We start from the raw sequence: 26,889 nt of genomic DNA on the forward strand, positions 1-26,889 counted from the left end.
AGAGGGATGTTTGTCTTTTCCTAAAAATTGTTTCCTAAAATGAAAAAGGTTCATTTCAAAAACAGTTTGTGACGTTTAAACATGTTGAGAGTTTTTAATTAGGATGATAACACCTGTATGTTTCTGTGTTTGAATATAGTTTTATTAAGTTTATGCAAAGCAAAGATTCACGTGTGACAATATAGTGATAATTTTATGAACATTAATGTACATATTTTAAAGTATTAAGTATGATTTAAAATTTTTAAAAACATTTGATAAGACAAGTGCCTTAAAACTATCTAACCGTCTTAACTTTTATATTAAATAACCTTTCTTGCTGGTTGGAATTAAAGAAAATCATCTAAATAAAAAAATAACACTTTTTTTTTACTTTATTTTCCTCTAGATCCATAAACACTGATTTATATATTATTTGGTATGTAACAAAAATCAATTCTAGTATCATAAATGCAGATTTGCTCTCTTTGTTTCAATGTTTAATAAAAAATTGGAAATATCCATGAAGGAGATTATATAATGTAATACTAACATTTATGTTCGTATATTATCTGTTTATTATTTTCTTCTTTATCTTTATTTATTTCCTTGTTCAACAGTTGCTGAAAAGTTAGTTCTTATACATTTTTTTCTCACACTATTTTCACTTTTATGTTACTAGATATTATATTTTAATCTTATTTTATTTTTCTTTGTACTTGTGGTTTTAAGAGTGTTTCTTTTATCTGCAACTAATATAAACTGTAACCAAGTAATTTCCCTCATGGACAGATACGTCTGTTTAGGTATAAAAAATTAAATATAAAATAAAATATAGAATAAAATATAAAATAGAATATGAAATGAATTATAGAATACAAATAAACTAAAAAAAAATAATAAAATGAGAATAAATCAAACTGAAATAAAATATAATAAAATATAAATTAAAATATAATATATAAAGAGAGGTAGCTCATCTACATGTGCACAGTCATCATCGGCCTCTGGGTGCAGGTTCCTGTGCAGAAAAAGCTTGTTTCAGGCAGAAGTTTGGCAGCAGCAGAACTAAATAACGTAAGAGGTTTGTTATCGTTTGTTATCTGACATGAAAAACATAAGTAGAGTCTGGAAAAATCCCTCTTGTCGTGTCTTATTTTGTAAATTGAAAGAGGAAGTTGCAGTTTTTGCTCTGAGAGCAGCTTGACCTGAGTCTGCATCACTATGGGCTGAATCTAATAATAACACAATTAAATTAAAGGCGCTGTGACACATGGACGACGCCTCAGTTCATAAAGACGTTTTATTAAACTAGCGTCTCAATCCTGAATGTAATGTAAATCAGAATAAATTAAGATTTAAAAAAGAGGGAAGTAGCCCGACCTCGTGGAAGCTAAAGAGAAGTCTGACTCAACAGCCTAAAAATAATTAAAAAAAATAAAAAAAGTAGAGGAAAAAATGTGGAATTAGACAGAATAATTATTTAACCTCCTGAAAATGATCTTAAATAACCACAGTGTCTGCACAGAGCAGATCTAAATCTAGTGTTTACATCCTGAAGTTAATATCTAGTGCGTTTAGGACTTAAAAGTTTGGCTGAAAATGAATAAATTAAAGGACTGGGAGGTTAATCATAAAGAAAATTACTGTCTATACACAACTCCTAATCACTGAAAGGAGGAATGTGCAGTGGAGGATAAGCTCTTTAAAACGAGGGTTCAGGTATAAATAGTTTTAGGAGGAAAAAACAAAAACAGGAAACCTTGTGTAAAGTTGCGCAGGTAAAAACGCGTCGCGCAGGAAAAACCACATCCACACGTGTTTAAAGCCGACGTCTTTCTCTTCAGTTTCATTTCAGCCTGATAAGTGAAGCTCGGGCCATTGTTAAGCTGCACGGAGGATTAACAATGGAGACAAAAACACGGCTAATGAAGCAGAAAAACGGTCGAGATGAAGAAAAAAGAAAATACATCTGTTATTATGAGGCTGGTTTATGAGGAATATGTGTGTGTGTGTGTGTGTGTGTGTGTGTGTGTGTGTGTGAGGGAGAATTACTGGTGGTTGCATCATGAATATTTTCACCGGAGCAAATATTGGACGATAGGTGGCAGAGGAAGCTTAAACAAACCAAGAAAAAAAAAACTTGCATGACTCTGGATAAATCTGGTCTCACTCTGCTCTTTAACAACCATTAATTATAATAATAAAAATAATAAAAAAAAGGAGAAATCAATCTAATTTCTAAAACTCTCGCATCTTGTTTTAGATACAGGATCTGAACTTTGAGCTTTAAAAAGCGATGCTTTGCATCAAAGTAACGTTGATTTATTAAGCTTTTAGTTAAACGCCTGAAATCAGGTACATTTCTGCATAAAAATGACAAAAAGACCTGAATGTTGCCTCTAATTTAAAGCAGACTGTTCCATTTGGTCTCATCTATACTTTCTGCATTTGTGCCAACACTTGTATGTTGTTTTCATCTTATTATTTCTCTTTTACACAGTCCACTCTTTATTTTTATTTATTTTTTGTGCCACTGTTTATTCTGCTGTAAAATGCATCTTCCCCATAGTGCAACAAATAAAGGTTTTCTATTCTATTCTGTTCTGTTCACTAAACATCAAACCAATAATCTTCTAGCTGGTCCACATGAGTTCACAGACTTCTCCTATTATTATTATTAAATTTATTATCTTTATAAAACTAAACCAGGAATAATATCGGAGTCTCGTCTTGAACCGATGCCACAGTGAAGCAGCATTTACTCATTTTGCTCAATAAACCAACACAGAAGTGTAATATTTCAGGTTCACGCGTTTAATCGGGTTCTTTCTGTGAAAACAATTCTGCTGTTTTTGAGTTATTTTTATGCAGAAACGTCGAAAATGACTTCACCTCAAACTAATAAATCATTGATCCCTGTGAAACATTTGCTTCTCGTGTCCTAGTTTTGCAGCTTTTTATAAAAAGAGCTATTGAGGTGATGACGAGGAAAAAACACTTTTTATTGACTGTTTTTCTGCACATACGAGAGCAGACGCTGCCAAAGATCCGTTCTAGTTTCTGTAAAGTTCTGGGTTTCACTTCCAATTCCTGATTTAAGCCGAGTCACTTTTTTTTTTTTTTTGGAATAAAATGAACAAACTGTAAATGCAAAACAACAGTTTTATTGCAATACACAGGGTTTCTTCTTCTTCTTCTTCTGCTGCTGCCCTCCCTCCCTCCCCCTTCCCTCCCCCCTCCCTCGCCCGCCAGGCACGTCGATACAGGATTTACCATGAGTGTGCGTCACGTTGTGGTTGAGAAGGTGATTATCAATAAGCCCACCTGGACTCAGGTAGGCCACGCGCTCGTCCAGAGTTCTTTGTCTTCAGCCGTTTTAATTTAAAACATAAACTGGGACCTACCCCAAGCAAAAAGAAACCAACAGAAGGCATGTTCTCGGATGTAAGCGAGCAACGAGGACAAAAAGCAGAAAAAGTACCTGCACAATACATTCGCATAAAATCTAAATGGAATTTCTTCGAGGAAGATTTTTTTTTTTGGGAATCGGTTCAATTTTTTGGCAGATTGTTAACATCGATCGAGGAATAATTAGTAACGACGATGAAGCTGATTTAAGGCCTCTTCTGTAATATTTTAGCCACACAAATTTTAACAAACAAAAAAAAAAAGGATGATGGCTGAAACGTTTGAGAAGATCCGCTCCCTCCCTCCCTCCTCCTGAAAAACCTCCACCCTGAACATTTACTCTTAAACCGCGTGAATCGAGGTCCGTTTAAAGCAGGAAAACACCTTGAGATGAAGGAACTGTGACTTCAGCACAACTACTAACACGTTTAAAACACAAACCGCTTGAGATTGAACCGTTTACGGGGAACAGAGAGAGAGCTGGTCGGTCGACGTGTTTGTTGAGAGATTGATCGACTGATTGATTGATTGATTGATTGAGAGCGTAGAGGCTGAAAGTGCAAGGAAACATTAGAACAGAAATCTGATGTGATCCAAAAAAAAAAAAACAATCAAATGAATCCTGGTTTAGATGTTGAGGTGTAGGAATGAGAAAGGAGGAGAGGATGGAGTGAGAGGAGTGGTGGTGGTGGTGGTGGTGGTGCTGTGCTCGGCTGTTCAGTAGAATACCACGCTGGACTTCCCTCCGGGGGGGTTCAGGACCCTGTTGTGAGAGCGAGGCTTGGGTCCCAGATGAGGCTCGTGGTTCTTCAGCGAAGCGTCGTCAGGAGGAGGGGAGGAGGAGGAGGAAGGAGGAGAGGAGGAGGCTTCGGGCTCTGGGGGGGCTGGGGCAGAAGCAGTGGGCTCTTCCTTGGCCGGGGCAGGAGCCGGGGCAGGAACCGGAGTCGGGGCCGGAGCCTGGGCAGGGGGGGCGGTTTCTACCTTCGCCTCTGGTTGGACGACTTTGGCTTCAGGTGCTGAGGAAGGAAACAATGTTAAAACATATCGACTTCTTTCACAGATTTAATGTGTTTTTATGGGTTAAATTCAGGACCTACACAAAACCAGAGAGAATTACTTTCAAAATAACAACGTCACTAATGAGGAACAGAAACACAACAGGCCCAGAGATGCTCAGACTGCAAATAAAGACTCGACTAAATGTAATTTAAACACCTACAACGCAAAATATGCTCGTATTTACGACTCTTTATGGCCTTTAATTAGGATTATCACATATTTAGACCTTCTAAGAGACTTGTGTGAAATCTTAAATACATAGAGTAGAAATATATTGTCATTGCTCTAAAAAAAAAAACAATGAAACTCCAGTGTTGCAGCTGCAACATCATACATTCATTCATTCATAAATAAATAAAAACATCAATAAAAAGAGATTAAAAGTGAAAACTCATGCAAACATTTCAGTTCAGTTTGGATATGAGGGTTAATGGCTGCAGCAGCCTGAGGGTAGAAGCTGTTTCTCAGTCTCCTTGTTTTGTTTTTTTATTGATGTTGGTGATTTGCATTGCGTTTTATTGCTCTGTACCTGCGCATGTGTACGTTTAATCTAATCTAGTAACAACACGGAGCAGGTGGACGGTACAAATCTTTCATAAAAGGTTCATCTCGGTGTGAAATAATCACCTGGTGATTCGGGTTCAGGTCCGACGCTCAGATTGTCCTGTAAAGAATGAAAAGACGTCTCAGTCTGATCAGTAGAGATAAAGAAACAACAGATTATTATTATTAGCAGAAGAGGCTAACTAGTTAAAGCTAAACCAAGGCGTGGGAGGGTTATTCCGGGATCAGTATCATTGCAAATGTTAAAATTTTCATATACTACTTTATCTGTAGAGTAAAATGCAAATAAACGATTTGAAGTTGCACCGTCTACCTTTGGCTTATTGGGGTGGCTTCGGCTCGGGCTCTGGACGGGCGCGATATCTGCAGCCCCGAATATGTTGCTGGTCGGTCCGCCTGGAGGTACAGGTCTCTGGGGCTGAGCTGGAGCTTCAGGTTCACCAAATATCCCGCTGCTCTTCCCACCTGCATCACATTAAGATTGTGTTAAAGTTTGGAAGCTGTAGCAGCGTCTCGGGCTTGTTTCTGCGGGATTAAGAGACACTCGACTAAATCTGGAGGCGGATTTGGTGCAGACAGAAACAGCATCGAGTGTTTACGCTGGAATTATCACACTGTGGAAACAGCTGGCGCATCCCATTTGTACTCGGAAGTCGGAATTTCCTGCTCAGAAAGTCGGAGAATCTTCTCTACGCAAGAGTTGCGTTACCAAGATGGCCGCCCAGTGTGTAAACAGTAATTAGAAGCTCTTGTACTATTGCTTTTATTAGCACTTCTGATGAGTCTGTTGCACTAAATGGGTTGTGCAGACAGTATTTTTATTGACAGATGCTTTGAGTGGTCTGAACATGCATTAGCCATTAGCTATTGGCTAATGGGTCCTGGCAGGTTGCTCTGACCTGGAGGATTGGAGCGCTTCGGTAAAGTCTGAGGCTCCTCTGGCGGAGCGAACACTTTAGAGGCCATCTTGTTGGGTCTCCTCGATGCTCCGGCGTCATCTTCGTAGCCGCCGAACAGGTTACTGGAGCCGCCGCCGGGAGGCCGCAACACCCTGCGGAGGAGAAAGGCAAAAAAAATAAATAAATAAAAAATCAACAAAAATGTGGAGCTTTCCAAATGATTCATGCAACTTCAGACATATTCTTTGGGTCATTTACATCTTGTAGAGTGGTTATTATAGTCAAACAATTGAATTCTTAGTTTCATTTTGATGGTGAGGCTTAAAATATATCAAAGGGTGCATCTCCAATCAACCATATGTTGGTGCTGTGATTGGTTTGTTCACCACCCACCACAAGAATCCTGAACTTCCCGAGGTTAGACACAAACAACAGTCATGCCCATGTCCAACCAAAAAGTTAGCATTAAAACTTGTAATTGTGATTTTTTTTTGTAAACATGTGACCCATAGACAAGTGGTGAAAACATTTTTTCCAATGTCTTCCCAACATGGTTACTAACTTTAGTCATCTCTACCCTCTGTTATTACATCTTTTAAACATGTGTGTGGTCCGTGCACCAATCAGAAGCCTAACAAGAGGGTAATTTGACTAAAATTATGTTAAATTAGCCCATCAGAAACATATAAAACACATGTTACTTGTCTGGATTGTTGCAGTCTGCATTATAAGCATAGTCATTGCAAAGCACGGCAGTGGCAGCATCATGTTTGATCGGAGCTTGGCTGCAGGATGGACTGGTTTAATAAAAATAATAAATAAAAAGGAGGGTATTGTGAGGAAGGAAGATAATATTTGAGCAAGTTAAAGTTTAGAGATGGACATTGACCCAGAGAATACGTCCAAAGTTGCAGCAAACTGGTTGAAGGGCAACAAAGTTTAAGTATTATAGTGGTTCTATCTGTAGAAATGGGCTAAAATTTAGCATTTCAATGCTACCTGAAAACATTTGAGCCATGTTAAATGATTTACAGACAATGCTACTAAATATAAAATCCATGTAAACCCACTAGAATTTTGATTGTGACGTACAAGAGAAATAACACACATGTAAACAAATTCAGGAATATATTACTCGCCAAAACTATAGTTTAACCTTTACACAAAAAAACAAGATGACTGGTAACTTACTATAAATAAGGGAAGAGCTAAAGGCAAGGCATGAAAATAACAGGTTATCTGATTATACACCACTGAATGCCTCCATACTTTGTTTGCTGCTGTTTCGTATTAAGAAAAAAAGCGAAGGTGTAGCCGACTATTAAGCGAAAGTGACCCAAGAATTTGGTGGTTTTTTAGCATAAAACACCAACGTGGGGTGGGATTATGAGGAAACGAGGCTGTTTTATGGTGAATACGGAGCAGGAGAAGAGAGGATTTTGGAGACTTCCGCAGTAGACAACGCCTGCTCACATAGCCTGAATGCTAACTCCAGTTTGCTAAAATTAAACCGTTAAAACTAGCTTCTACGAACCGGGCTCGGTGCCGAGGGGATTATTCGAGGCGTTAGCAGATAAAAATTTAATTTTTTTTTTAAAAATAGGTCGTGTCGGAGTAAAGATGGACGAGGCAAGACATTAAAAATAAAATAAAAATAAAAGCGGTTTCTTTCACTCGTAATCGGCCGTTATATTCACCTCGAGCTGGGTTTGGAAGCGGAGTCCAAGCCCTGGAACATGTTCGTCGAAGTCATGGTGGGGTTTTTTGTTTTGAGCCTTCCAAGTTCCCCGAAGATAACTTCTTAATTTGCCAACTAGACAACTAGTGATTTCCCCCCTATCTGTGTTTTCAGTGCGTGGCTCCGAGCCCAGCCAGACTCCGTGGTGAAGAATTTCAACCCACCCAACGGCGACTCCGAGGAATATAACTGGTATCGATGTACGTGTAGATACCGGGTTATCGATACCTTCTGCTCTGAAATCGAGTCTCAAAACTAAATATCGATACTTTCGATACGTCAGTCATGTATATTATGTATATAGTTATGTATATTATTAACAGAAACGCAATAGAAAGTAGTTAAACTATTTTTTAAGCGATATATTTATTCGTTTAAATAAAAAGACGCTTGTAGTTTGTAGAGAATTTCATCAAAACTATATATATACATATATATATATATATATATACAAACATGGAGAAAGAGAAAAAGAAATTGAGCAATTGAGTTGTGGCAACACAACAAACTTTGTGAAACACTTCAGGTTAAACAACAACAAAGAATATGAGGTGTACAGAAGAGGAAAGCACAGAGTCACAATTTTCATTTTATAGTAGTTCCCAATAATTAAACAAGTTTGTTTTAATTGTCTTATTATTTTAATTATTCGGTTTTTTTAGTGTTTGAAATACCATTTTCACATATTTGTATGACTGTGTTCTCTGTTTTATCTGTTTTTGTATTAGAATGAAGAGTCTTTTTTGTCATTATGAGAACATAATGAAATTTTGCAGACTCACGGCTTAAAATGGACACGTACAATACACAGACATTTTAATAAAACACTTATGAAAAGTGTGAACACCCTTTAAAAAAAAAACAGACACATTAGGGTGTATTTGCACAAAGTACCGGATCGGTATCAGCGATACCAGTCTGAATTTTACTGAGTATCGGATCGAAAAGGAAATGGGTGGTATCGAACATCACTAATAACTGCCAAGCTGCTGGAAGGCGGTGCGCTCGTTTCGTTGCACCTGGAGTCCCTTTGATGAAAACAAAGAACAAAACTAATCGTTGACACAAAACTGCGAATTGCGTATGCCAGACATTGTCCGATTTATACGTCTGCTGGATACGTGTAATATTTTAAATGTTGTTTGAACGAAAATAAGGAAAGCCCCGCCTTACTCGTTTGACCGAGAGCCGTCAAACAATCGTACCCGTTCTGCTGCTCCCTTTAAGTGGCGCTTGATTTTTTAGCCTGGACAAAGTCCGAGTCTGAGACAGCAACTAAAACCAAAAGTAAATGACACCAAATAAAAAAAAAAATACATCTTTATAATATGTTCCACATGGTCTGATGGCTGTATTAGTTCGTCTGTAGATATTAAATTCATGTAATCGGTTGAAGTATTTTTTTTCTCGTATACGCCCGTATGAAATTCAAGCGCACCCTCTCAGTTCCGGCTATTGATTTGATTTTCAAAATGTCAATCATTTTGTGGGCGCGGCGTATTGTTTCGGCCCCGATAACCCTCTTAGAACTGATTTAATCTTACCAAAACAAAGTTTAATTACCAAACAAAGGGTTTTTATTGTAAAATAATTACAAATGCTATTAATTTTTTAACGTATGTTAGGGGAATGGGGAAAACAGGAAGAGAGTTTCAATTGGTCCCCCGTGGAGCTTTTCTCGGTAGCGATTGGTGGAGCTTTCTGTCAATCAAATTTTAACCTTATTTGTGACCAATCACAGGCTTTGTTTTCAAGTTGTAGTGGGCGTGTCTAATGTGCAGGAAGTGTCACCGGGGTAACAAGCTGGAGGTCCGTCGTTGGTTAGCAATGCTAACCTGCATTTCGACTGGGAATACGAGGCTTCTGTATCAGGTAATTGATCAAATATCACACAGTTGTCGGTCTAATAAAGTAGTTAAGGCTTTAAATCAAACATTCGCCATGTTACATGTAGTTTTTGTGCCGGTTACAGCTTGTTTGACTGTCATAACGTTGACATTAGGTAGCCAACAATAACAACAACAACCATGCTCGGTGCGAGGTTTTGCAAAGAGGGGGTTCTCGTCTTGTCAGCTTATTATTACAACAAGTTAACAACCAATGATATTCAATAATTTAAAGTATTAACAAAAATATCATCTTTGAAGTGATATTTATCTTCTAATACAGTAGAAATCTCGTGGAGATGCAACGATAACCTGCTCGGACTCTTAACATTACAGATGGAGCAAGTAATTTGACTTTATAACTTTATTTATCAGCGTATTGTTGTAAGAATTTGCTTTTAGTGGCTTCAAGTTAACAACGTAGTGGCTTACTTAAAAAAAAATCAATAAAGAGTCACATCTGTATATTAAAAATAAAAATGATTTGAAGTTGTCAGATTATCAAAGATTGCAAGTAAACACTTATAAGTAGTAGTTTTGGGCTCTCAGAGGTAGTTATAATAGTGTTTTTTTATTAAATAAAAGCTGCCTGAGTTGGCTTTTAGATGTCACAAATAGGGAATCACTTTAAGTGTAAGAATTTATCTTTTTTTTAAACCCTGAAGCTACTTATGTTTGGTTTTCTGTTGCTGTCATCCACCTTGAATAAATGAATTAGAGTCTAAAATCTAAAAAATAATTGGTATAAATGATAATAGATGTAGTTAAGTGGCGCATTATAACACTGTCTTATAGTTGTTACACAACTGGCGTTGATGTGCAACTCGTCTTTAAAGCCTGATTTATTTTTAATTTTTGTGTGTGTGTGTGTGTATTAATTATATTTACGAGCAGTTGTTGAAAATAAAAGGGTTGTGCAAATAAAAGAAAAGCCTTGTCAGCTGCAGGATGTGCATGATTGGCATAATTTATTTTGCAGACATAAAATCGGTGACGTAGTGTGAAGTCCAACACAATCAAGGTTAATAAAAACTATCTCGCTTATCGACGCGAATGGGACTCGATCGACGGCAGCTCGGTTAAAAGCCCTCGTCGGTGCGGTCGCAGGTGACATTTGCAGCTTGTAACCGGTGTGATTGTTGATTTTTTTTTTTTTTTTGTGTGTGTGGATGCACAGAAACATTGAGTTAATGTAGTTGCTGATGGAAAAGAGTTGAACTGCGCACGGAGTTGAGCTTCAGTCGAGGCAGGAGCGAGGAGACGGGCAGAAAGCGGAGCGATCGCTTTCGGCTTTATTATGCTCGATTTTAATCGGTAAAATCCAACCTAACCGCTCGGACCCATGGTGAAGAGAAAGAAGACATCGGCCACTACGGAAGAGCACGAAAATGGGTAAAATTAGACGCGAAATTAACACTTTATTTAGAGGTCGACTCCGGCGAAAAGGGGGCTTCTCGTTGTCGTTGTGTTGCAGGGCGCTAAACCGAAAAGCGCTCGCATTTGAATTTAGTTTGAAATTAGACTGAAAATATCCGCGACCACGGGTGAAAGACGGCAGGTAAAAACGTCGCGGACAGTTGCCGGAGTGTTTTAAGTGTTTGCTGTGATGTATCCGGAGACGTTAGGTGCATTTATTTTGGTGTTGTTTTGACGGGACCGGAGAGAGGATTTGAAACAAACAGCGGCGGCCATGTTGAGAGACGAGTGGACGTCGTGTTTTTAGAAGTTAATTTTTTTTTGCGCACCCGATTTTGCTGTGAAATGTGACAAATTCTCTGTGGTTGTGTGTTTTTTTTGGGGGTGTGTGGGGGGGGAGAGCAGCATGACACTGGGCTCCAGGGAGGGTATCGGCGTGGATGGCAGGAGGAATCCGACCAGAAAGCCCGGAGGAGACGAGGAGGAGAGCGGAGAGCAGGCGAGCGAGGAGCGCAGTACAAAGGGAGACGACGACGGGCTGGAAATCCTTAATCCATCAGCCCCGGGTCTGAGCCCCGGTTCAACCCCGGCCCTGCCCGCCTCCTCCCCGCAGAACCGGACCGTGGAGCCCCAGACGCCTCCGTGCCACCACGACCAGCATCATTTCCTCCGATCCAGCGTCCGACCTCCGAGCAAGAGGATACGGAAGGATTCAATCGGCTCCACCATCAATGGACATGGCGGGGCGACGAAATCAAAAGGTACAAGAGAGGGTGCAAAAACGTGAGGAGGGGGGGGGGATTGAGCTCTCAATATTTCCTAAATTGCTTATCAGGTTGTGATTTTTGCTGCTGTGTAATATCCGGCTCGTCCGGAGCAAGTTGCAACACACAGAGAGAGAGGCCTGAACTTCACCCACTGGAAACTTACTCCAGTGGCACTAAAAGGCTGTTTATGGAGAAATAAATGGCAGGTTTATGTATAATTACACGCGCATACATATACAGGGAAGCTATGAAATATGCAAAGAGTATAATGAAAAGTCTGGGTTTAAATATAAGTCACGGATTGTGCACGGCTTTGCAGAAAATGAGAAAATGTATTTACTTTCAGGAGACGGGGGAAGTGGATGAGTGAAAAGTTTGGGGCTCCTCCAGAATAAGCTGAGACACTGAGGCTGGTTTCACTCACGTTTTATTTGGAAAGTGCTAAAATAATAGCGAGGGCTGCTGTTTTTTGTGATCTTAGCGTATTAGAAATAAATTATATCCCAAGTCGTTGCTCATGCGTGTAACAGGCGAATACAGGCGGCGAGAAATAAGATGTGAAATATGCAAAATAATGTAAAGAAAGTTTAAATATTAACGGGACAGATTGTGCGTAAATGTTCGGTGTGTTTACTGGGAACAGGAATAGTAAATATAGCAGCTTATAGTTGGGTTAGAAACTGATGTTGTGTATTAGAAATAAATTTCATGTTGGGAATTTAGGTGCAAATAAACACGGCAAGAAATTTTTTGTACGTTATCCAGTAAAAGCTCTGTAAGGAGCTCTTATTGACATATTTATGAACTAATATTGTTATATATTTAGCAGTATAAGTAAAGACAAAGGCTTTGCTGACTTTTAATTAGGCTGAAGCGAAGCCTCGAGGATTGATAATCACCAAATAACGAATGCTAATATGAGCTGAAAGCTTGCGGTGGGTTTGTTTGTGCAGATGAGTCAGAGAGGAGGAGTTGTCTGTCCAGAAACGCGTAATGACTCGAGTAATATTTAGTTGTTATTCTTGTTGGAAATAAGAAAAAACTTGAGATTTACGGCTCAGGGCGTTTACGTGATAAGTAGCACGGCAAGAAATAAGAATATAACGAAAGTCTGGGTTTAAATATTCACGGAACTGTACAAAAATAAACACAAATGTTCAGATTCTTTAGTGGGAAGAGGAAAAGTGCGTCTAGTGACTTATAGATGGGAGTCGATGTTGTTTAAGAGTCCAGTTGCACACGAGAAAGAAATCGCTTTGGTCGTGATGGATCGTAGCCTCCGGCCAGAAAAGAGTTCCCGTAAAAGTTTGCGTCCATCTTCCACTCAGCCTTTTTTTGTCAGTTGTCTTTTCGGTCGTGAGAATAAACAGCGGTGGAGGATCTGAGGTGCATCGTCTTAACGCTTCGACTAATTCTTCTAATATTTAATCACTTCAGTTAATATTTGTGCACATGAGAATGGGATGTGAGACAGTTTAATATCATTATATTTCAAACTAATTCGCCTCCACAGGTCAGATGACGTGAATGATCACAATCACATAGTCAACCTACGTCTTCCTATGTTACTGCTGCTACACAAACTATAGCTATATAGCTATAGCTAACATTAACCGTTATTAAAAATGTGCAATTACGAGTTTTAATGATAAGTAAGTTAACAGGTTTCACAGTTTTCTATATGAGTGGACGAACGCAAGACTATTGTGGAAGTTGGGACCAATCAGAAGCTTAATTAATGTTAAGTTATGATTTATGCACAATATTTGTTGTTTTTTTTTTGCTCATAATCCGACTGCTGAAGCCCATACAAGCTCTTAATGATGAATTAATATTATTATATCAGAAACTCATTTGTATTCTGTTGTTGTTAGAAAAGAAAAAAAAAAGCGACCGATTCTTCTTTTAAATATAATGAAATCGCCTGATTTTTTTTGACCAGGTGAACCAAGAAAGCCCCCCCACTTGTTTTGGTGTGAGGTTATATCGGTGCACAATCTATTTTAAGAGACGCATCTAGGTTAGTGTTTATGAGCCCCACACAGGCACATTTGTAAACGAACACCCATTAATGCTTAAAATACAGTTTCAGTGTGTGTTAATGGCCTCTGGCTCTGAGGTACGTTGGCGTAAACCAGACCAACCGAGTCCGCCACCGGGTCCCTGATTGCTTTTCTTGCCTCCCCGCCAGAGCCCAACCACAAAAGTGTGGGGGGGGGGGGGGGGGGGGGGGGCTAAGTAGCTGTGCAGGTTATGTGCTGGCTTTGTGTTGCATGTGTTTTCATTATGTCCAAACCACACACACACCTCAGAGCAGTATATTCCTGTTCACAGTCATCTGGTTGTTTCTTTCTAACGCAGGGGCAGAGAACGGCTCCTCGTCCCAGGCGGCGGTGGGACAGTCGGGGCCCGTGGCCGGCTCCACGTCGGGGGTGTCCAAGGCCTCCAAGAGCCACGGGTCCGCGGAGAAGGAGGAGCAATCGGGAAACCAGAAGAGAGCCCGGCGGCAGTGGGAGTCCTGGAGCGCCGAGGACAAAAACAGCTTCTTCGAGGGGCTCTACGAGGTAAAGGCTGCGGCCGCGGACTTTTTTTTTTTTTTATTATGAGGCGTGTGTTTCAGGGCGTGCGGAGAAAAATAAATACCCCTTCGCAGTTTGTAAACAATGTGACGTATTTCGAGGGGCGGGGCTTAGCTGGAGGCAGCTAAAACGCTGTAGCTTGTAAACGGCGGTTAGCATCTTTCAATGGATGTTGTTTTGCTAAGAATGGACGATGTATATTTTAGAGAATATACTAATAGGCTCACTCCCCTTTATTTTAAAAAGTTGACTAATGGGACTATATTCAATCGACGCCTAAACTCTCGCTCCGGAGAAACTGAGCATCTACACAAAATAAAAACTGATGCAACTGATGCGAAACACACACACCTACGCTGAGTTAGCGTTTAGCGGTTAGCATAAGGGATGAGATAAGATTTTATTATTACAGATTCTTTATCAGTTCCCTTATCAATCCCGTCCTGTGAGATTTTTGCTTTAGATAAAGTGGGCGTTGGTGGTTTCCTGTAAACAACAGAAATTTTTCTAAACGAGAAATAAGAGCTTGTGTCAGAAAAACAAATAGGAAACTGGTCTCTGGGTCCTCGCTAGCTCTGCTCTGCTCTGCTGAGACCTTTTTTTTGATTGATTGTACCTTTATTTAAACGGGTGAGTCAATTGAGAACAATTTCTCATTTACAACGACGACCTGGGCAAGAGGCAGTGCAGAGAGTCAGACACAGTATATATAAAAACACACAACAAAAGGTGCAAATGATAGTGCTGGTCCAGAAAGTTAAAAACAGGTGCAACGATCACAAATTATTGTAGGGAATGTGTTTTGGAAAGAGGAGAATAAGCAGCAGAAAGTTGAAATGACTGACGGTTAAACGAGGCGCAGGCTCCAGGTTAATGTAGGTTGATGTTGCTGATACGGAGTAATGAGTTGAGATATGAAGGGGTGTTTCCAGTGGGTCAGTCTACGAGAGTGAAGTGGTGACTGGAGGCATCATCCTCAAATCCTTCATCATGATGGTGCATAAGTTGCACGTTTCGCTGTTTCTTCTCGAGAAGTGAAGCCACGTAAAGATTCGACACGAAAAGAATCGATGTCGAATGAGCCGAAGCAGTTTCTCTATGCACATCCCTAGTTAGCATTAGCATTAGCATGTAACAAGAATCCCCCAAATATAATGATTAACTTCATTTTAGCCACAGTTTAGCCAGTCACCACATAACGTTGTCCAGGCTGAAACTGATAATTCATGACATATTAATCTGACCTGATGTCAACCTTCGCCTCCAGCTTCACTCTGTTCTGCCTCCAGCTAATGAAGGGGAATAAAGGATAGTTCTTGAGCTCAGATGTTTCTCTCCTTCTTGCCCAAACAGCTGATTCTTCCAGAATCAGTTCCCAATACGACTGTGTCAATAACATTTTGCATAAAGCAATTGATAAGATGTCTAAAAAAAAAAACTAGAAAAACATGCTGGCGCTAACCTCTCCGCTCGGCTTTCGACCTCCAGCACGGGAAGGACTTCGAGGCGATCCAGAACAACATCGCAATGAAGTACAAGAAGAGAGGGAAACCGGCCAACATGGTGAAGAACAAGGAGCAGGTCCGTCACTTCTACTACCGCACCTGGCACAAGATCTCCAAACACATCGACTTCGCCAACGGTGAGCTGACCTTCTCCTTTCTCCGCCTCCGCCGCCCAAACCGAGGGGGAACGTACGGGAATTCATCATTACAGTGTTTTACCTCCGCGTCTCCTTTTCCTTTTTCCGCCTCAGTTTACTCCAGAGTGCTGAAGAAATCTTCCCAGGAGCTGTACGGTCTCATCTGCTACGCCGAGCTTCGCAAAAAAGTCGGAGGACGTGAGTGTGTTTTTTTTAATGTGTTTACATGTTTAAAGTGTTTTTGAGACATGAGGGATGTGATTAAAAGTCTGCACGGTCCCAGTCGTGTTTATCCTGAGGGACGCCGCTTTGTAAAAAAAAATAAAAACTCTTCTGTGTTTTGACAGTAATGGACGATAAGAACGTGGCAAAGCTGAACGAACTCATCCAGCAAGGGTGAGTAGAGAGCAGCGGAGGATGGTTTCACTATTATGTGGGTTATTTGCATCCTCCTTTACGAGCGGTACACGGATGACGGTGAAGTCACTCCTGTTCTGTGTGTTTGCGAGCAGGGCCACCACCGTGCGCTCCAAAGGGAGGAACCTCCGAATCAAAGCGCCCATGTGCCGCGCCCTGAAGAAGCTCTGCGATCCAGACGGTGAGCATCCCAACACAAAGCAACAGACAAAAAGAGAAACAACGAGCAGCGTGGTGCACCAGTGGTGTTGCTATGGTAACTCTGGGAGGCAAACGAAACGAGAAGGAGGACGCGGGATGGATGTCTTTCCTCAAAGAGCCTCGTCCCGATTGGTTGTGTCTCGGAGTTCGATGGGAGGGTTTTGTTGTATAGAGATGTCTGTGCATTAGTTATGAGGTTAGTCTCTCAGCTTAGTGCAGGTTCATTCTGCTCTTATCGGTATTTTTTTTTAAAGCCAACCCCTGATGGAACAATAGCAGGAAGCGCTGGTGTGTCGATACCGATCACAGTCTGAATGAAACGGCTGCAAAAAAATAAAAATAAATCCAGCTTTTTCTCCATCGCTTCCTCGGGAATAATGGTTAGAAAACAGGACAGATGTAGCTCCGCTTTCCTCTGGAGAAAAACACACATTCTTCTCTTCCTGAAGTCACTGAATGGTTTAAGTCTAGGATGCATCACATGCTGCGTTTCTGTTCATACTAGCAATAAAAACCTGGTGATGGAAACATATCTAAAACATCTTTACGCTCTCATGAGCTGGTTTTTCAGACGTCTTGATATAAAAGATGATGCAGGGGAGTCGTGTACAAAGAGCACTTGGACTTAATTGTAATTTCACAAATATGCCTTTTATTTTTTAAGCCCAGCAGAGCTCTGAGATCTGTGGCCTCAGGTCAGATAGTCGAGCCCAGAGTTCAGACCAAACAGGATGAAGAACCGTTTAGCTGCACACAGATGGAACAAACTACCGACAGAATTTAGCTCCTTTTCCCTCCAAGTCTTTTTATTATTATTGGTAGTTTCTCTTGAATGTTTCTTTGTTTTTAATTGCATGTCTTCACCTTATTAATAAAGCTGCAGTGCCTTGACTTCCAGGTCAGGATCAGGTATCTGGGGCTGGAGAATTAAGCCTGTTCGTATGGTTTAGTTATTGTTTGTCTTGTTTTTTTTTTTTTTTGCAGGAGTGAGCGATGAAGAGGACCAGAAGCCGGTGCGTCTCCCTCTGAAGGTGGCGGTGGAGCTGCAGCCGCGCAGTAACCACTCCTGGGCCCGAGTCCAGAGTCTCGCCCACAACCCTCGCCTCAGGTCAGCCGTCACGGAGATAGCATCATTATTTTTATACGTTTAAGACGTGCACTTAAGTTGGAAATGGTTGCCATCAATTCTACAGACGTCATTGTTGTTTTTTTCTATTATACTTTTATTTAAAATTAAGTCCCAAGTAGGAATGTGCAATAACTTCTTGTACACGATATAATAAAAACAAACCCCACCATGAGAATTTGACGTCACCCGTGGTTAAACGAGGCTCCTCATCAATATTACGGTTCAGATATCAGAAGGTGGAACAAAATAAAAGGTCAGCAACACATTTATTCCACCACCTGACGTAGAACCTCGAGCCAGAAGACGAGTCAGGAGGACCAGATGTCCCTGATTTCTGGGGACAGTCCCTACTTTGGATAGGGACCGTCCCCGTCACATTTCAGACTTGATTAGTAGTAGCTACAGTTTTCTCCATAACTTCCTCCTTAAACCTGTAGTTAAGCAGCTCATCGAACTAGTATCGTCATTTATTTTTGTCTTATTTCCATCCAGGATGGTGGTGGAGCTCCACAGGAAAGTCTCCAGCCTCATCGACTATCTGAAGCAGAAGTGGGCGTATCACGACCAGAGGATTGTATCCTTCTTAAAAATATGACGTGTGACGCTGCTTTAGGAGTTTACACATGTAGAACGGAGCCTTTCTGTTATATTCTGGTCCTTCACTCCGTAACCTCCAGCTGAAGAGCCTCATGGAGAGGGAGGCTGTAGAGGGCGGCCGGTCCGACGCCACCTCCCCGAGCAGAACTCGTCAGGAGGAGCTGTTTCTCTTCCCGGCTGAGAGCAGCAGCTTGACCACGCTGCCCGGCGTGGCGCGCGTCGTCCACTCCAAGGCGTCCTGCACCGTGCACTGGTTAGAGAGCGGCAAAACTCGGCCTAATGCCAAGGAACTGCCCGCGGCCCAGATCCTGGGCATCCACACGGCTCCGCCGCCTCGGACGGGCACCAAGGCTGCGCGTGGAGCCGTGTTGGGGGAAACCCGTCGGACTGAAGCCCCGAACCTCGACCCGGCACCGGACAGCTCGGCGAAAGTAGAGGAGAAGAAACCTCTTCCTGTCGCCGTTTCCTCTCAGCAGACTGTAGCCAGCAGAGAAGAGGCCGACGGGATCGGATCTTCTGAGGCTGGGAAGACGGCGGAGGTGGAGGCCGGCGGCGGCGGCGGCTTAGCAGCGAGCGGCGGGGCTGAAATCTCATCCGATCCGTGCAAAGAGGACCCCAGCACCTCCTCCTCCTCCCCGGAGGCCAACCAGACGCCTCCGGCCAAGCCTCCGGCCGCGGGCCCCGAGGACGCCGTCTCGCAGGGTCCCACGCCGGCCGCCAAAGAGCGCACCGTGGAGCAGATCCGGGAGGAGGGCTGGAGCTGCCGCGACGCCGACAGCGTCACCCTGGCCGAGCTCTACCTCATGTTCGGGAAGCCGGGGAAGCTGCAGCTGGAGTACGAGTGGCTGCCGACGACGACGACGACGACGACGACTTCCGGCAACCAGGAGGACGGACAAACGCAGCCCAAACCCTCCAGGACGAACCGAGTGCTGCGCTGCCTCCTCAAGCTGGTGTCCACCGAGGTCAACCCCAAACCTTTGGTAAGGACTCACAAGGATTACACGTCTGAACTCAGGACACGTCTGTGGCACAAATCAACTATTATCCTGCAGTTTAAACCTCCAAAAAATGACTACAATGTATGTGTCAGGTATTTTATATTTGCTCTTAATCCCACATATCCATCCAGAATATCTGCTACACGACCTCAGAGAAATATGCAGATATGCTCCATAAAATCTCACTGATTGATCTGAAATTAGAAAGAGACATGTTTAAGTGGCTTTATGTAATTTCTAAATACATATTCTAGTTGTGTATAACTATTCATCACCAAGAATAATAACATATATTATGTTTATGTCAGAGTCTCCATTAAATTAGGAAAAGTCATTATGTTAATGAACCTGAAAGATAAATAAAAGGAGGGTTAAATAACTTCAACAGCTTTATTTTAACCATGTGAAACCTGACATATGAAATAAGAACAATAATTAAAAGAAAAAAAACTCTATATGTCCTTTAAACAAAAAATAATTCTACTAAATATTATATTCCACATGAGTTTAGTTTTGTATTTGATGCTTTTATGTGAATTTACTGACCTCGTTTTAATTTTAACTTTATTTTATGACATTTCTGTTGGTTTAGTTTCATTTTTTTCCCCCAAAACTTGGTTGTTTTTATTTTGCCTTTTGGTAGAAAACTATAAATCTATAGGTTTAATGTAGTTATTTAATTAAGGACAAATGAACATCATCATCATTAGCAACATTAGCTTGAATGGAAAAATCAAAGTTCCACTAATATGACAAATAAATAGTCAGTTTAATTAAATTAGAAATCTAATTAAAAAGCAGGTATAATGCAGGTTGTTTCACTAAAGTCGATATTGAAATATCAGTAATGATGTAGTGATATTGTTACATTTCCCTGCAAAAAACAAACAAAACTAAACTGGAAAGACAAAGCGCTTTTGTAAATGTCCTGCGGGATAAATCCACCGGGGACCAAAGACGAGTTTTAACTGTATAAAACAGGTTTTTCTCTAATTCTTGATTATTTGCACGTTGAGAAATGTAAATGACGGTGTCACGTTCTCCTCCTCCAGGCTCCAGAGCTGTGCTCCACGGCCACGTCGCCTCTGAAACCCCACCAGGAGGAGCAGCACCAGGCCCTCACCCCCCCAGGGAAGGGTCCCGTAGCGGGGGTCCGCAGCCCGAGCTGTGGCCGCCAGCAGGCTTCGGTCCGAGTGGCCAAGACGCACCTCCCCAACGCCGCCACCTCAGGTATTTACTTCAGCCTCCGCTTCCTTCCAGTTTCATTTATTTCTCCAGCGTCTCTGAAAATAAGTGATCTCTGAATCGGCAGGGGGGCGAAACCTCCCCCGCTCCCTGCTGGGGTCGAGCCCCGGCGGCGGCGGCGGCGGCGGCGACTCCGAAGGCGGCGTGTTCGCGGTTCCCACCACGCTGCCCCCCAACAGCTCACGGCACAACCGAATGTTCTCCCCCAACAAGGAGGCCGAGCTCGCCTTCAGACAGCAGCTCGACTCCATCAGCGTAAGACTCTTACGTTTAGTTTCCCTTCTGCACCTCCCGAACCCGTAAACGAATCCTAAATACGAGCTCCCTTTCCCCCACAGATGCAGTCAGATCTGTTCCTGTACAGACAGAAGAAACCTCGGAACAGGCAGCTCCGGAAACCGCTGGTAGTTCAGGTAGGAAGTGAAATCTTCATTCAGTTTTTAAGGCACGACTCTGCGATGCGTTCGATCTACCTCGGACGTCGGAGTTAACGACGTTCCAGCTACAGAAATCGGAAAACAAGATGGCCGCCTCCACCAGAGCTCTCGCCTCGTCCCAATGTAACTCGGTGCAAAGTGATATTAAAGTTTTTTTCTTAGATATTAACTAATATTATTGTTATAATGTTAAACTAAATTTAGCTGGTTTTAGTTCCACAAATTGTAAATGGAACCAACTTGTTTTATTAGAATTATTTACAGTGATTAAATCTACATGACAACATGAGGCAGAAATTTGTAAAAAATATTTAAAAATTGCTCAAAAATCCACTAATTAATGAGTTTACTATTAATTGTTTTTTCTATTGCTATTGTTTTTAGCCGTTAGCTTGTAGTTCCCATATAACACAAGAAAAACTTAAGTTATAGCAGCATTTCATTATATGTGTATGTGGAAAAACAAAAACAAAAACTAATCTCAACAGCTAATAAACAGAATAGTTACTGTTTACACACGGGGGCGGCCATCTTGGAATTCTCCAGTGTAGGAAAAAAAACCAGTTCAGGCGTCGTTCCAGTTGGAAAGTCCGACTTCCGAGTGTAAACAGAACGCTCCATTAATCTTCATCCACCTGTTGGTTTGAAAGTGAACACGGTTTCTTCTGTGTCGCCCACAGCGAACGCTTCTACCGAGAACCACAGGAGACACTCCTCAGCACGTCTGCTCCTTCTCCATCCTGTCCAACTCCTCGGCCACAGGTTCGACCGACTCCTCACGCGTAGCATCAGCCGTTTAAACGCAGAGACCAGGCTTTAACCCTTTCACCCTCTTTACTTCTTCACTCAGGAACGGGATCTTTCCGGCCGATCCACACCCGTCTGGCTCCTTCCTCCCGCCCCGTCCCGTCCAAACCTTCCCCTGCGGCGTCCAGCTCCGCCGTCTCCAGCCAGCTCTCCAGTAAATGTCTCCGTTTACGCTCTTTACGCCCGTGTTTCATGTGTCAGCTTCTAAACTGCGACTTCTCTCTCTCTCTCAGGTGCCATCGACCTGGCAGCCAAGTCTGCAGGAATCATCCCGGGGAGTCCTGGTCGGGAGCTGGATTCAGCCGCTCTGCTCACCTCCTCCTCCACCTCCTCCTCCACCTCCTCCTCCACCTCCTCCACTGCTCCTTCTCCTCCTCCTCCTCCTGTCCACGCTGAACCAGACTCACAACTCCCAGAGGTCAGGAATAATTAAAGTTTACATTCAGTGCTCACAAACAGCAGAGGGTTCAAAATATTGACCTTAAATGTGTGGATCAGATTTAAAAACAACACGAGTCTGTTTCTAATTCCTGCTTCACTTTCAACAACGGCAACTGAAACTTTAGCCGAGTCGTACAAATGTTTGTACCTTAAGGCAAACACACACGATCACTTCTGAGATTTTCTCCTATTTTGCTTCATTAACCGTCTGGAGTCGACGGATTCACACGACCTGTTTAAGACGACGTAGCAGCAAAACGCAGCGTCACTGAGTCTCCGTTTCAACTTTTGTTGAAGCGCTAACTTCAACCTATAGACCAGTTTTTAAACTAGACTTATTAGGAATAATTTACTGCGTCTGGTGCACGGAGAACCGGTGAAAAGCATCCTTTGTTTTGACAACCAGTCATTATAGTAGAAATCTGAAGCTAAACTCTCTTTGGTTGGCGTCGATTTCTGACAACGTGACCTGATATTTTGCCTCTAGTCTGTTTTTATCTGAGAGGGACATTTAAATATGGCATTAAGTCTGATATAAGAAGAAAATTACAGCTCAAATTAGCAAGAAAAGACAAAAGAAAAGCCAGAGGAAGGAGAAGAGACGGGAAGTCAGACTCATCTGAGTTCATCCGGACGTAAACGAAGGTGGAGACGATCAGAAACGGATCATTATTCATGAAAATGTGATATTCTGATATTTTACATGTTGATATGATTATATGATGTGTTTTGAACAATTTGAGTAGATTTAGTTTTGGTTCATGGTGGTTTCCAATATAAATATACATGATTTTACAATGTAAAACTTTAAAATGAGCCAGAAATCTCCACTTCAGCAGCTCTGACACAAACCAAACCTTCCAGGTTTTAGCTACGTTCTGCAGGTATTTACAGAGGAGATTTAACTCCTAATAACCGGTGGATTTATTTGACTTTGTGTTCATCACTACATTAATAAACGCGTTGTTGTGTCCACAGAACGGTCTTCCTCCGCCTCCGTCTCCAGGCGGCGGCGACTCCCTCCTCTCTCCGCCCAGCGTCGCCTCCCTCCTGGACATCTCCCTCCCGGGTCCCCCCGAGGAGGCCCTGACCCCCGGGGAACCTCAGACGCACATCAGCGACTCCATCATCGAGCTCGCCATCAACTCCACCCACTACGGTGCGAAGCGGAGACAGAAAAGCCGAGCTGAGCTAATGTGAATCCGTTGTTCTAACCCCCGTGTGTCCGTCCCGCTGCAGGTGAGGAGGCGGCGCTTTCTCCGGCCAAACTGGGGAACGGCGACGGCTCCAAGCTGCTGACGTCGTCGCCCTCCGTCAGCCCGTCCAGAGGCTGGATCCCGTCGCCGAGCCACGACCCCCAGTGGTACCCGAGCGACTCGTCGGACTCCACCCTGGGATGCCTCCTCTGTGAGTCTCCTCACGCCGCCTCTTTAAACGCGCAGTACGTTTTACGTTTGGTTGCAGACTCTCATTTCCGTCCCCTTGCAGCCAGCATGGTGTCTCCTGATAAGGGCAGGCGCACCACCCTCACCCCCTCCGGCCCCTCCAGCGGCACCGCTTTGCTCGGCCCCAGCCTGCTGGACTGCAACTCCCATGATTCCTTTCAATCCCGCGGCCTTCCTGATGTGGCAGAAGTACGTTTTTTATTTTTATCATTTTATTGAGGGGAAAAAAAAATATAATTTGTCGATTTATTTAGAGATATTTCACAGGGACTGATACTGGTATCGGTATCGGTATCGGTATCAGTATCAGTCCTGATATTCAAATAAATTCTAGATCAGGCATCAGTGAGAAGAGATGGGTCCTGATACCGGACACCACGATGCTAATGGTCGTAACCAGACTGATGTGGGTGCTTCATTTGGTGCCAGTGAGTTTTTAATTAGCTTAGCATCCTTAGCTCTATAGCTGTGTCGATGCTACACGTCAGTGTTTCTCCTGCATGGATGGAAGTGAACCTTCAACATGTTTAAGGACAAATGTTTATCTGGACTTCAGCTCTAAAGATGCAACGAGGAGGAAACACCTGGAATTAGATTCAACATCTGACCACACATAGCATTTTATTAAGAGACCAGAAATGTAGCGTCTCTGATGCCTGACAGGCCCCACGTCACTGGTTTATTATTATTATTATTATTATTATTATTATTATTATTATATTGGTTAATTTATTTCTTAGTCTTAGTTGTATTTACATTATTTAAATTAATATTCTGTTCAACTTGCACGTCACAAAATACCTTAAAAATAAAAAGGCTCCATTTTGGGACAGAGTTGTGCATGAATATCAACCAATGACTTTTCCACAGTGGACGCTTGTGCGTCTCTCCACACACGTCCACCAGTTGGTCAGTCGGTGCAAGTGCAATTTTGTTAAATGTTTTTTTTTTTTTTTTGTTACTCAAAATCAAGATGGCCGACAGAGCCAGAAATGCCAAGTATCTCAAGAATTTTGTATAAATTCTTCCATACCATAGCAGGGCACTATATATATATATATATATATATATATTAATAATATATATATATATATATATATATATATATATATATATATATATATATATATATATATATATATATATATATATACATATATATATGATGGCATCAAGTAACGTCAAATAATTAGTATTAATTAATATTTATTTTATACAAGGAGGAATTTGTAATTAATCAAGTGAGTGAAAAATGGGTCCCTGAAAGAAAAAAAAATCAATTAATTGCATAATTTTTATATGACTAAGGAGGAAAGAAACACACAGGAAAAAAACATGTAAGGTTCTTATAATTTATGCATGAAAGGGTTAAGCACTGGTAAACTAGAATATTTTTATGAGTTTGTGCCTTGTGTGGTTTGTAGATTTCATCACCAATCTGTGTAACTTAATCCTAAATTTAGTTGAACATTATAGTAATAATATTAGACTTGGGCTTAAACTTTAATGATCCACAAATTAATTGATCATAGTAGCTTAGCATAATTTATGTCAAGATTTAAAAAATAATAATAATAATTTCACTGTCTGAGGTGAATGAACGTGACATTTATCTCAGATGTCAGTATTAGAGGTGAAAATAGGTGCATCCCTAATATTTTAGCTGGCAATCGCAGCCCTATGCTAAGCTAACAGGCTAGCCTGGTATTTAGCCGTGATCTGAAGCTAACTCTCTGTGTCCTGCTTGCAGATGGACTCTCAGCTCGCCTGCATGATGAGCGAGAGCAGCGTGGACTACATCGCCCGCTTCAACGACCTGGCTCAGGAGCTGGCCGTGACCGAACCCTCCATCCCCCCTCCCTGAGAGGAGAAGAGCCAGACGGGACGGCGCCCCCCACTGGGGAGGAGGCCGTCTGGAAAGGACACGAGCTGTTTGTTTGTTTTTGTTGTTTTTTTCCCCTCCTCCTCCTCCTCCTCCTCTTCTCTCCGTCTCTGGAGAAAGACCAAACCCTTCGGAAAGCCATCCCTGCCCTGTTTGTTAAAGTGCAATAAGAACTTTGTTTAAACTTTTTAAGGTAAAAACCGCCCTTTAAAAAAAAAAAAAAAAAACACTTTAGATGAACGTTTACAAAACACAACCTCATGTACAGGAAACAAACTATGCCATATCTGAACAAAACATTTCCACCGATCTGTCATGTCTGTATGTGTGTGTGTGTGTGTGTGTCTGTATGTGTGTCTGTGTGTGTGTGTGTGTGTGTGTGTCTGTATGTGTGTCTGTGTGTGTGTGTGTGTGTGTGTGTTTGTTGTACGCTCTAAGATCCACCCGCAAAAAAAAAAACAAAAAAAAAAAGTGTAAATCTGCCAAAAAAAAAATGCCGACCTCTTCACTTCACGTGCTCTTTTATTGGTTGGATTTTTAGTCTCGTTGGCAGTAACTCTAATTTAATTTAAAAAAGAAACACGAGAAACGACAAAGAAACCTAGATATTATTATTATTATATATAATATTCTGCTGCGGCTCCTTTACCTGATTAGCTCAAAACGAACAAATGACTTGGGTGCTGTTACACTCGGGAAGCGTGTAACTAAATCAAACACTAAAAGTCTTTATTCCCTTTTTTTTTTTTGACTCGAGCTGACGAAACACTACGGGTGACGTTAGCGGGACCGGCCTCTCTGAGCTCTTGTTGTCATTCCACTAAATGTGATTTAAAAGTTTCCTCCAGCACCTTCGACTTCACTCCCTGGTTTAATGATCATCCCAGAGGAGTCTAAAAAAAAAAAGAGAGAATAAACGACAAGTCTTGTCTTTCAATTTGGTGTTTATTTTATTTTTTCCATTTTGTTGAAGGATTTCTATGTTTTGTTTTGTTTTTTTGTACAAAAAAAAAATAATAAGGCAATTCCAGTATTCGCTTTTGTAACATAGTGTAAAAATGTTATTTGGACTATTTATTGTTAACATTAAAATTAAATGTTGAGGCGGCATCTGAAAAGGAAAATAAGCCTATTATAAGTTTTCAGTTTGTAAAAGGTGTTTTTATTCTGTGTATAAAGATAGTTATAAAAACCTGCTGCGTCGCTTCTTCGTTTTCATTCACTGTTCGAACCTGAAAAATAACAGTGTGAGTCAATGGTTTTCAAGTCATCGCGAAAAAGTTTCGCAAATTCCTGAGAAACTTCTACAAGATCCTGAAATGGGCTTCGAGTCTTCACGAAAAAATA

General features: G+C 41.7%; 2 protein-coding genes across 6 annotated transcripts; one reads left to right on the plus strand and one right to left on the minus strand.

The window, feature by feature from the left end:
• Positions 1 to 2,775: 2,775 nt before the first annotated feature.
• On the minus strand, positions 2,776 to 7,826 carry jpt2 (Jupiter microtubule associated homolog 2). 2 transcript variants are annotated; one of them, XM_047572816.1, is made up of 5 exons: positions 7,610 to 7,826; positions 5,913 to 6,064; positions 5,327 to 5,478; positions 5,077 to 5,140; positions 2,776 to 4,406 (listed from the first exon to the last, which is right to left on the minus strand). In XM_047572816.1, exons 1-5 carry the CDS (start codon positions 7,663 to 7,665, stop codon positions 4,108 to 4,110), a joined length of 723 nt encoding a protein of 240 aa, XP_047428772.1. In that variant the 5' UTR covers positions 7,666 to 7,826; the 3' UTR covers positions 2,776 to 4,107. The 2 variants fall into 2 exon arrangements, with proteins under 2 accessions (XP_047428772.1, XP_047428773.1); XM_047572817.1 differs by having other exon boundaries at positions 5,077 to 5,113; positions 7,610 to 7,824.
• A 1,578-nt stretch (positions 7,827 to 9,404) lies between these two features.
• cramp1 (cramped chromatin regulator homolog 1) lies at positions 9,405 to 26,738 on the plus strand. 4 transcript variants are annotated; one of them, XM_047572806.1, is made up of 20 exons: positions 9,405 to 9,522; positions 11,358 to 11,713; positions 14,081 to 14,283; positions 15,787 to 15,940; positions 16,055 to 16,138; positions 16,288 to 16,336; positions 16,453 to 16,538; positions 17,543 to 17,666; positions 18,180 to 18,261; positions 18,365 to 19,267; positions 20,338 to 20,515; positions 20,595 to 20,785; positions 20,869 to 20,943; positions 21,648 to 21,729; positions 21,818 to 21,928; positions 22,008 to 22,192; positions 23,194 to 23,374; positions 23,455 to 23,622; positions 23,704 to 23,849; positions 25,411 to 26,738. In XM_047572806.1, exons 2-20 carry the CDS (start codon positions 11,359 to 11,361, stop codon positions 25,522 to 25,524), a joined length of 3,471 nt encoding a protein of 1,156 aa, XP_047428762.1. In that variant the 5' UTR covers positions 9,405 to 9,522; position 11,358; the 3' UTR covers positions 25,525 to 26,738. The 4 variants fall into 4 exon arrangements, with proteins under 4 accessions (XP_047428762.1, XP_047428763.1, XP_047428760.1 ...); XM_047572807.1 differs by lacking the exon at positions 9,405 to 9,522 and adding an exon at positions 10,248 to 10,643; XM_047572804.1 differs by lacking the exon at positions 9,405 to 9,522 and adding an exon at positions 10,657 to 10,928.
• The last annotated feature ends 151 nt before the right edge of the window (positions 26,739 to 26,889 follow it).

This window comes from Mugil cephalus, chromosome 20 (assembly GCF_022458985.1).
Source record: "Mugil cephalus isolate CIBA_MC_2020 chromosome 20, CIBA_Mcephalus_1.1, whole genome shotgun sequence".
NCBI classification, from domain to species: Eukaryota; Metazoa; Chordata; class Actinopteri; order Mugiliformes; family Mugilidae; genus Mugil; species Mugil cephalus.

Coding starts and splice junctions, on each gene's coding strand:
- jpt2 (XM_047572816.1), bottom strand. CDS start 7,665: ATGACTTCGACGAACATGTTCCAGGGCTTGGACTCCGCTTCCAAACCC. Junction 6,065..7,609: donor GCTTCCAAACCCAGCTCGAG/GTGAATATAACG, acceptor TCTCCTCCGCAG/GGTGTTGCGGCCTCCCGGCG. Junction 5,479..5,912: donor GAAGCGCTCCAATCCTCCAG/GTCAGAGCAACC, acceptor AATGTGATGCAG/GTGGGAAGAGCAGCGGGATA.
- cramp1 (XM_047572804.1), top strand. CDS start 10,879: ATGGTGAAGAGAAAGAAGACATCGGCCACTACGGAAGAGCACGAAAAT. Junction 21,730..21,817: donor GTCCAACTCCTCGGCCACAG/GTTCGACCGACT, acceptor TTCTTCACTCAG/GAACGGGATCTTTCCGGCCG. Junction 23,850..25,410: donor GCCTTCCTGATGTGGCAGAA/GTACGTTTTTTA, acceptor TCCTGCTTGCAG/ATGGACTCTCAGCTCGCCTG.